Below are 10,844 nucleotides of genomic sequence, written 5' to 3' on the forward strand. Positions count from 1 at the left end.
GTTCAGATCGATATCTGGATTTTTTAACTTTTGCCTTGAGATGCTTAAGTCTTGCATCTTTAAATTAGGGCCTTTGATTTTACCAGACCCTCCTCTGACATTTAAATCTACATCAAGTACATGAACCTCACCTTCTCTCTTTCGTCCCTTTAAGTTTGACTTTGTACTGTGGTATCTAATGTCAGTATCTGGTATAACTGTATCTATATCTACTTTGGGTTCTATGATCTCTCCCTTTATATTTGCTGTGGGGAGGTCTTACCATGGTCACCTTTTCCTGTTGAGCCTTTAAGATTTAAGTTGATGTCTGCAGTTTTTAACAATGGGCATATTCATAGAAGGCAGTGAAAGACTAAGCCCCTTTCCTTTGATGTCAGGTTCCTTGATATCAACTTTGGGATCATTGGTATTCAGATCTAGACCCTTGATAAGATCCTGATTGATGTCAGGTAATTCAGCATTACCTGCCTCTTTTGGACCTTTCTGCTCTAAATAAATATCAGGCATTGTCATCTTGGGCCCAGAGATAGTGAATCCTGTCTTGTTAAGTGTAGAGCTTTTGATGCCACACTCCACTTTACTATCATTCACATTAACATTCACTGTTGCTTTTGCGCCTTTGCCTTCCAGGTTAAAATAAGGCTCAAGCGTTTTGTGTCTGCTTCCTGGCAAGTTAAAATTCCGAATTATGATTTCACTAGCACCCCCTCCAGCATTCATATCTATTGCAGGTATTGCAACCTCACCTTCTATCCTTAGTCCAGATATTTTAATGTCTACCTCAGGAACGTTCGTACCAATGTCCGGATCTGGTGTTTCTATTTTCGTCCATATATTTGCATTTACATGTGAATTTGGTGTCTTCATTTTGATGTTTAGCTTCCTGTCTTGTGTGTTGAAACCTGAACCACCAACTTTTAACTTTTGACTATCAGTTGTTGGACATTTTAAGTCATCACAATTTCCAGATACGTTAAGATCAGCATCAGTCTTTGGTGAAATAATGACTGATTGTTTTTGCTCCACTTTTATTAATATCAATAACTGGACCTTTCATATTTGTCATTGCAAGTTTGCACTCAAAATCAGTTGTTTGCACTGTTCTTCCTCCTCCTGCTATATTGACCTGTGTTATATGGAAAGTAGCTTGGCCATGTTCCATATCTGGTCCAATTACCTCTACAACTTTTGTTTTCACAATGTGCATTGTGCGGTCTGTTGGCTGTCTCCGACTTGAAATCACAGGCCTTCAGTGCCTGGGAGATTAACATTTCCATCTCTAATGTTTCCAGTTTTGGTCCTGATCTCTCAGTGGTGACTTGAAACTTTTATTTGAATTTCTGGATTCTGGTTGTCTATGTCTGTCATGACTGTAGCATCAGAAGTATGAACAGTATGTATAATAACCTTTCTGATGATATGTATATTGGAAGTTGTCTTGTCTTGATCTGATCCCTCTGAGCCATCTTCTGACTTCAGACAAGACTTGAGTTTCATTCTGTAAATCCTCTGATAGTCTTCATCATCTCCACTCCAGTGGAAACATGAAATCTTGTGTCATTTCCAGCTTCATGCTTTTGTTTTTACTTCAGTGAATTTGTCAAGCTTGCATCCAGAACAGCTTAGTCCTGCTATCAGGCCTTTGATGACTTAGTCAATCTCAGCTAATGTGGCAGCATGAGAACTGGGAAGGAAATAAAATATCAACCAGAATATCCACTCCAATACCTGTCCAGTGACTCTATTGGAAAGAAGTTGTACGTTGACATTCAATGACGATAAGATCAAACTTAGCTGTGATATATTCCTTTGCCCATGGCTGAAATGTCCATGATTATATATGATTATATACCTCTTTCAGACTGTCCCTTCCTTACTAGTAACATTCACATGTGCAATGTGACCCTTTTGGGGTTATCAGGAGATACATCAGTTATTGTGCTTATTTGCATTCAGCTTCATTTTTTTTTAATGGCCAAACTCCACAAAGTGTGCATGTGCAGAACTTTCCGTAATGCACAATGTGAACCTTCCAGGATGTCAGGACACACAGCCTATATTAAATGAGTGAGGTTTGGATGGCTACGAGCTGCAGGAAGAGTTAGCTCATTTACAAAGAGATAGATTTAGAGAAATATATGTTCAAGGATATAGAAGAAAAATATATTAGCGTGTTTATTGGTTGCCTATGATACTGCAAAGACTTCGCTATTGGGTGTAATTGCAATATGATAAATTTACATTGGCAGTTTCGATTAAAGTGGAAATTGGAATTTATAATGAATAATTTTGATGAATTATGCTTGGATGTTAGAGGTGTTAATGACAGATGTTATAAGCAAGGTGGAAGTAGTCATGAATTTTGTTTCCACAGTGAAAGTTGAGCATTATTTTGAGATAGTAAGAACTGCTGATGCTGGAGTCAGAGATAACACAGTGTGGAACTCGAGGAACACAGCAGGTCAGGCAGCATCAGAGGAGCAGGAAAGCTGGCGTTTCAGGTTGGGACCCTTCTTCAGAAATGGCATTATTTTGTTACTTTTAACTTAAAACTCTGCCATCTCAGGTGGCACTGTAAGGTAAATACAGAGTTGCAATTAACTCATGTTCCACATTGAAACCTGACTGAAGAAATGCTTTTCATCAGTGTCTTTAGAAGGCAGGAATAATGTTGAGAAAACAATAATTTTTGGAAAAGTTCAGGGTTTTTGTGCTGTGAACTGCATCCTTTGGTTCCTTTATTGGTGTTCTCTACAACATTATCCTCTCCTTTTGTCTCCAATTGCATCCTTGACTGGGTGACCATCTGATACCCTATTTAAGTAATCCATTATTATACATATGAATATGCATATGGACATAATTAGGAGCAAGATTGGGCTATTTGGCTCCTCTAGTCTGCTTAATTATCTGTTATTATTATGGCTGATCTATTCATGGACCAACTCCATATTCCTGCTTATCCTCAAAATGGATCCTACTTCCCACTCATATTTAGGAGGCCATGGGTGAACAGACTATCCAACTGTGGGAGCCAACACAAAAAACTCCCATCCGGTCCACATGCACTGATTATTAATTTCAATCAGGAGTAAGAACCCTAGACAGTGTTCCTTTCATTACTCAGAGACAATGAGGCCAACTGTAGCGTCCCCTACCTTTGGACTGGAGGCCTGTGACCAGCGGTATGCTACAAGGATTAGTGCTGGGTTTGTTGCTTTCTGTCATTTATATATATTATTTGGATGTGAATAATAGGAGGCATGGTTAATAAGTTTGCAGTGTTAATAAGTTTGGTGTAGTGGACAGTGAAGAAGATTACCTCAGAGTACAATGGGACTTTGATCAGATAAGCCAATAGACCGAGGAGTGGCAGATGGAGTTTAGTTTAATAAATGAGAGGTGTTGCATTTTGGTAAGGTAAACCAGGGCAGGACTTATACAGTTAATGGTAGTGTCATTGCAAGTATTGCCGAACAAAGAGACCTGGGGTGCAGGTGCATAGATCCTTGAAAGTGGAGTCGCAGATGGACGGGGTAGCGAAGAAGACATTTTGTATGCTTGCCTTTGTTGGTCAGAACATTGAGTATAGAAGTTGGGATGTCACGTTGTGGTGTACAGGACACTGGTGAGACCACTTTTGGAATACTGCCTACAGTTCTGATTGGCCTTCTATAGGAAGGATGTTGTTAAACTTGAGAGGGTGCAGAAAAGATTTACAAGGATATTGCCATGACTGGAGGGTTTGAGTTATAGGGAAAGGCTGATAGGGTGGGTCTTTTTTCCCTGGAATATCAGAGGCTGAGGTGTGAACTTGTAGAGGTTTATAAAATTATGAGGGGCATGGATAGGGTGAATAGCCAAGGTCTTTTTCTTAGGATGGGGGTGTCCAAAACTAGAGGACCAGGTTTAAGATTAGAGGGGAAAGATTTAAAAGGGACACAAAGGATAGCTTTTCCATGCAGAAGGTGGTGTGTGTATAGAATGAGCTGTCAGAGGAAATGGTGGAGGCAGGTACAATTACAACATTTAAAAGGCATCCGAATGGGTATATGAATAGGAAATGTTTAGAGGAATATTGGCCAAATTCTGGCAAATGGAACTAGGTCAGATTGGGATGCCTGGTCGGTGCAGACGAGTTGAACCGAAGGGTCTATTTGGTGCTGTATAACTCTATGACTATATATGGCGAGAATCTCATCTCAATGTCCAGAACTTAGTAAGTGAATACAGTTAGGTGTTCCTGACTTCAAGAAAGGCGTCTCTGGACTTTTCATGTGATTCTCACAGATTTTTCACCACAGCTCACATCATTCAGGACCGTAAAAGATTCTGTCCATAGATAGTATATGTGATATAGCATGACTCCAGAGGATAATCCTAAGCAAACGCTGTTTGGCCCAGATGCACTACAGTAAATAAAACTTATACATTCACTAAAGGTTTGTGAAATCTGTAATTACATAATCAATTGATAGTAAAGACCATATGTATTGCTAAAAAAAGACATTTTGTTGAAAGCTTTTCATCATCAGGGCAATTACAAGAAATACCAATCTTCAGGAGAAAAATAATTTTTTTATATTGTTTGAATAGAAAGCAATGGAAGTTACATACATTATTATGCAGAAACATAATATTTTGCAGACAGACAGAACATATACACATCTTGCACTTGTTTCAACTCGACAAAATAGGTGGCAGCCATTCTCAGACTCATTCTTCAGGGCACAGCCTTGACCAGTGAGAGTCAACCTGCCTGGTTTGAATTTAACAAAGCTTGGTAGTTAGCTGTCAGTCATCAGCTAACTGGTGCTTTCTCCATAGCAATGCCTCTAACAATCAGGATTCACTTACCAATCGGTCAGCAGTGTCTTCTCATAAAACAAAAAGGTTGCTTTCCCTTTATATTGTTATTTCCTGTGAATGGCCCTGAAAGTCAAAAGTATTAACAAAATGTGAAGTTTTTGACAAGAAGAATGTTCAAGAACCTGTAATGGTTTTAAAGTACATTTGAAAATAACTTTTAATAGTTTGTATCCATTGGAAACGGATCAATTGTAATTCTCTTGGGGGGGTCAGAGTTTAGAAAAAGTAAATAATAAGTGGCAATATTACCTGGTGACCCCTAACCTAGCTGGAAGCATTACTAATAGAAAGGAGGTTAGGAAAGAGTCATGTGGCTGCCAGATATAAAGGAGAGTTGCAGACACAAAGGAGAACTAGAAGAGAGGACTGGAGAGTGAAGACACCAGAGAACTGATGCAGACACAAAGAGAATGCAGAAAGAGAAAGAGAAACATGGAAAATTCTCATGAGGAGAAGATGCAAACTACTGGAAGATGTCGATTTTCCTTTTGGCAGCAAAGGAGACAGAGATAGGCAATGTGTGCTAAAAAGGTCCAAAATCTGGAAAACAAATGAAAATTTGGAGATGTTAAAGAGCTGGGTGTTTTCCCATTGGTGGCCAAATAATGAACTGAGGTGTTTTTGGTTGTTCGGTTGAAAAGGAACTGCGGAAGCTACACTATCAAGACTGCTGGGACTCAAGGCACAGGATTTGTGTAAGTGTGCTCTACTGGTGATAACTATACCTATGAAACCTGAAAGTTCAAATCTGTGGCTGAATATTATCACAAGACATGAATAAAGATCAGCATAATGTGAAACTGTATACCTATAACAAGTATCTTGTTAGTTTGGTAGTAATGCAAGGACTTTACACTATGGACTATTTTAAGTGAGACTTACCTTTGTATTTGCTTATTGTTTTCCTGTTATGCACTTGTGACCTGTGTTTATTCTGATTCCCATTAAACAAAAGATATTTATCATTGTGTAGTTGGATGCCACACAATGAGTTTGGGTTCAAGTGAGACATGTTGAGGAAAAGGCAGTCAGAAACTGTCTTCAGACTTAGACTTCAGCATATCCATATTTATTGCATATTAATACTAAATAATGCTACACATGATTATCATAAATATACCAGGCTTTGATTTTATAATTACTTTAGGAAAGGACTAAGCTAGCTTCTAATTGTGTTCATATACATGTGCTCATGTGATTCTCTCAGAATCTAGATTAGGCTGACTCTGCCCACTCTGCTAATTATGCTGAGTGATGTGTAGCTACTAACATCATTGCAAAGTTGCTCCAGGGTCCTGAGTTCCTTGCATGCATATAGGAATAGAAGTAGGTTAATCAGCTCCTTGAGTCTGTTCCACCATTCAGTGAGATCATGGCTGATCTATAGCCTAACTCCATATAACTGCCATTGGCCCCTATCCCTTATTACCTTGGCTTAACAAAAAGATTATCTATCTCAGATTTAAAGTTAACAACTCACCTAGCATCAACCATCATTTGTGGAAGAGAGTTCCAAATCTCTCCCAGCCTTTGAGTGTAGAAATGTTTCCTAACATTTCTCTTGAGCAGTCTGTCTCCAATTTTAGACAATGCCCTCTAGTTCTGGAATCTCCAATCAGTGGAAATTGCTTATCAAACTGTGTTTTCCTGTTAATATCTTGAAAACGCCAATCAGATCACCCCTTAACCTTCTAAATTCTCAAGAAAACAGGCCTAATTCGTATAATCTCTCCTCATAAATTAACCCCTAAAGTCAGGTGTCATTCTTGTAAACCCATGGTGTACTCCCTCCAAAGCCAATATATCCTTCCAAAAGTTGGTGCCAAGATCTGCTCACAGTACTCCAGGATTTTGTACAATTGCAGTATAACTTCTCCATTCTTATAATTCAGTCATCTAGTTATAAATGCCAACATTCCATTAGCTTTTTTTGATTATTTTCTGCACCTACTCATGCCATTTTAAAGAACTATGCACCTAAACTCCCAAATCTCTTTAGACAGCCACTGCGTTTAACTTCATATCATCTAGAAGGTACCTTGAGCTATCCTTTTTCAGTCCAAAATGAATAATCTCATTCTTGCTTACATTGAAATCTGCTATGATTTTGCCCATTTATCTTGTCTATCAATATCCTTTTTGTAGTTTTATGCTATCATCTACATCGTCTACAATGTCACCTAACTTTGTGTCATCAGCAAATTTGAAGATATGACTTTCTATGCCGTTATCCAAGTCATTAATAAATAATGTAAATAATTGAGGTCATAATACAGCTCCTTATGGGACGCCACTAGTCACATTCTGACAATTTGATAATTTTGCATTTTTCCAAATTTCTGTTGCCTGTCAATCAACCAATTTACTAGCCATGCCAGTAATTTGCCCTCAATTCCATGGGGTTCAACCTTAGTTAAGTCCTTATATGGGACTTTTTTCTGGAACTCTCTATAAACAACATCCATAAACATTCTTCTGTCCATCATCTTAGTTATCTCTTCTAAAAAATTTAGCAAGGTTTGTCAGGCATAACTTACGTGCCATGAGTCCCTGCTGGCTGTCCCTGATTAAATGAAAATTTTCAAGATGTCTAGTTATCCAATCCTTAATTACAGACTCCAACAATATTCTCACCATAGATGTTACACTAATTGGTCTGTAATTCCTAGTTTTCCTCTTTCACCTTTCTTAAAAAAACCAAGTGACAGGTACAATTTTCCAATCCAGAGGGACAACTCCTGTAACCTGGGAAAGATTCTCATTAGGCCACCTGCACCATGCTCCCTACTTCCTTTAATACTCATGGATGGAAGCTGTCAGGTTCTGGGGATTTGTCATTCTTTAGTTTTATTAATTTCCTCACTGTTAATATTTTACTTACATTAATTTTATGAGTGCCTGTCCCCGATCTACTATTAATTTCCTCAGGACTTCTGGCAAGTTATTCTTCTTTTCTATTGTAAATATTGAAGCAACATAATTATTTAACCTGACTCAGTTTCCCAGCAGTCATCAATAATATCCTCACCTTCAACCTTCAGTGGGCCAACATTGCTCCTGACCACCCACTTTATGTTACTATAAAATTTATTTTATTAGTTTTGATGTCCCTTGCAAATTTCTTTTCATATAATCCCTTTGAGTAGCTCGTATAATGCTGCTTTGTGGCACATTGCTGGTCTTTGAATCTTTCCCATTAGGCAACATCTGTGTTTTCTTTGCACCTTTGTAAGCCCTTTCTTTTAGTTTTATGCCATCCCTTTTATTTAGTTGACCATGGCTGTTTTTTCTATGAATTGGAACTATTCTCTCTCAACAGCTACAAAAACAAAGGAATCTTGTTGATAATTTCTTCATTTGAGTGGGCTATTCAGTAAATTGATTATTTTGATTGAAAAATCCCTCAAGGAAATTAAATTTATCATTTAAAATAAAATAACGATCTCAGTTAAGAAGGTTTGGTTGTAATAGTTTTGACTCCAGATGTCATCATAACGGCAGACTTTTGTTTTTCTTATTCAATAGGTAGTGTCGAATGTGAGTTGAAATTCCCACAACCCTACTGGTACTGGGACACCATACTGAAAATCTGTGTTTTTATCTTTGCCTTTGTTATCCCTGTTCTCATCATCTCTGCATGCTACAGCCTGATGATTCTGCGTTTAAAGAGTGTGAGGCTACTTTCTGGTTCCAGAGAAAAAGACAGAAACTTGCGTCGAATCACACATATGGTCCTCATTGTTGTAGCAGTTTTCATCATCTGTTGGACTCCCATTCACATTTTTGTATTAGTCAAAGCTTTGACAGATGTGCCTGAAACTACAGTAGTATCTGCCTGCTATTATTTCTCGGTAGCACTTGGTTATACCAATAGCAGCCTTAATCCCATTCTCTATGCTTTTCTGGATGAAAATTTTAAAAGGTGCTTCAAAGATTTTTGCTGTTCCTCGGGGATGAAGCTCGAGTTGCAGACCAGCAGCAGAGTAAGGAATACCACACATAATACATTGTTCCGCAATAGTGTAGGGAATGCACACCGGGAAGTATGACTAGCAGTGGAAATGTCATCTTTGGCACTCCAAGCAAGGGATGACTTTCAGGATTTAGGTGTGACTCAAATTACTTCTGAACTTTAATTCTTCTTCTGATGAGGAAAATTAGGCCTATTTATCATTACAATACATACAATGATTTGGCCTTCCAGTCCTCATCGCCCACAGAGCAAATGATCAGTATGCATGGGAAAATGAATTCCACTTTAGGTTTCTTTGGCACAAAATAACATATCTAGTATCCAAGCTAGGTAATTGGCATTGATTCTAAAACAGTGCTGTTTTTACATTCCCATTTCATTGGGAGATGTCAAATTAATGTGGCAGGCCTATCATAGACTGTGCTACATTGGATACATTTGGTTATATAATTCCAAAGTTCTGTTTTCAAAAAAATGCTTTCATTGTAAAATAGCAACAGACATTCTGCAACTTAAAATAATTTCAAATCTGTAGTGAAAATCTCAAATCAGGTTAAAAGAAGCTGTCTACAGTCAATCATACACAAAATTATATGTCAAAAAAATGAGCTGTTACTGATTTATCAATGTTTTTATGTAAAAGATGTTGGGTATTTCCATTATATAAAGTAAATAGTGTCAAATAGCAGTAAGTGGAATGTCATTTTAGAAAAATTGTTTTATTTGCAAACCAAGGCCAAAATGTTTTTGTAAAACAAAATTGCATACAAAAGTTTTAAGAGCAAAAGACTTTGTTGGTGAGCTGTGGGTTAGGTGTAAAATTTCATTTAACAAGCCTTTGGCTCAAAGATAAGTCTGAGTGTAAGCAACTATATTCTAGAACTGAGACTGAGGCAATGAAGTGAGGTTTGGAAGAGGCAATCAAGTCTGAATCAAGAAGCCAAAAGCCCTTGTTTTATAATGCAATGTGCAATAGAAAGATTAAATAAAATGCAACAGAAAGCTCACTGGAACCAATTTTATAACCATGCACTCATGACCAAGATCTTCACTTGCCAGTCAGAAATTTTGGTCTTTATTAAAGTGTTATTAGTTGTTGTTTTCAATGTGACTGTGAATTTAAAAAGCAATTAGAACATGTATAAGTGTTTTATCTTTGCTACTGATATATTGTAAAATGTTTACATAATTAACATATTTCTATTGTAACTGAAGAAAATGAATCAAAGTGTGGTATGTAATCTTCTTGACCATGCTGTTGCTGGCTATTTTCCAGAACTCAGAACTGTACCTGTGCTGCATTTAAAATTGTTGGATTATTTTTCTCTGGTGTTGCAAACTGTTCAGTATTTTGGTGTATGTAACATTTTCAGATATGTTACCAGTCGTGTACTGGAATTGGTGTTGTCTTGATTTTGAATGTTTATGAAATTGAGAGTAAATAAAAAGAGAGTTTGATTTGGAGCTTTTTTCCTCGAATATATAATTCTGATACTTAACTTGAATACAAAGAACCACATGGAATGTTTATTTTGCCAGAGACTGGAGAATTTATTTTAAACGATCAGAAATTCAAGTTCTTAAAGTTTTTTATTCTCATTAACCTCGGTCGGGAAAAATAAAACTAAATTGATCAGTCTATCATATAAATTATTTGCAGCCAATCACAGTACTGAAGGCTTACACTTAAAAACCAAATAGAATGCTTCTCTTTGTCATCGCAGCGAAAGAGGCAACACCTCCTCACACAAGTAGAATAATACTCTGAAGCATCAAATTCTTCTAATTCTCCACACTTCCATCTCATGGCTGTTCAGAAGAGGACTAATAGTGAGTATGATTCTAACTACTATTTAAGGCACTTTCATTTATATGCTGACCAGGGTGCATTTAAACTCCTGTTGTGACAATTTATATGTAAGATTAAATCTACAAAGAAATGAAGAAATATTCAATGTATCCTAAAAATATGGTAGATGAAGAAGACTTTTGACAAAATTTC

General features: G+C 37.2%; 1 protein-coding gene across 1 annotated transcript in view; it reads left to right on the plus strand.

Moving 5' to 3' along the window:
* Window positions 1–8,918, plus strand: part of oprk1 (opioid receptor, kappa 1) — a 53,347-nt gene extending 44,429 nt beyond the window's left edge. Inside the window, exon 4 of the mRNA XM_048595925.1 lies at window positions 8,395–8,918. Coding sequence (XP_048451882.1) covers window positions 8,395–8,918 — 524 coding nt within the window. The remainder of the gene's footprint in view (window positions 1–8,394) is intronic.
* Window positions 8,919–10,844: the final 1,926 nt, after the last annotated feature.

Source organism: Rhincodon typus, chromosome 4 (genome assembly GCF_021869965.1).
Source record: "Rhincodon typus isolate 14 chromosome 4, sRhiTyp1.1, whole genome shotgun sequence".
Lineage (NCBI taxonomy): Eukaryota > Metazoa > Chordata > Chondrichthyes > Orectolobiformes > Rhincodontidae > Rhincodon > Rhincodon typus.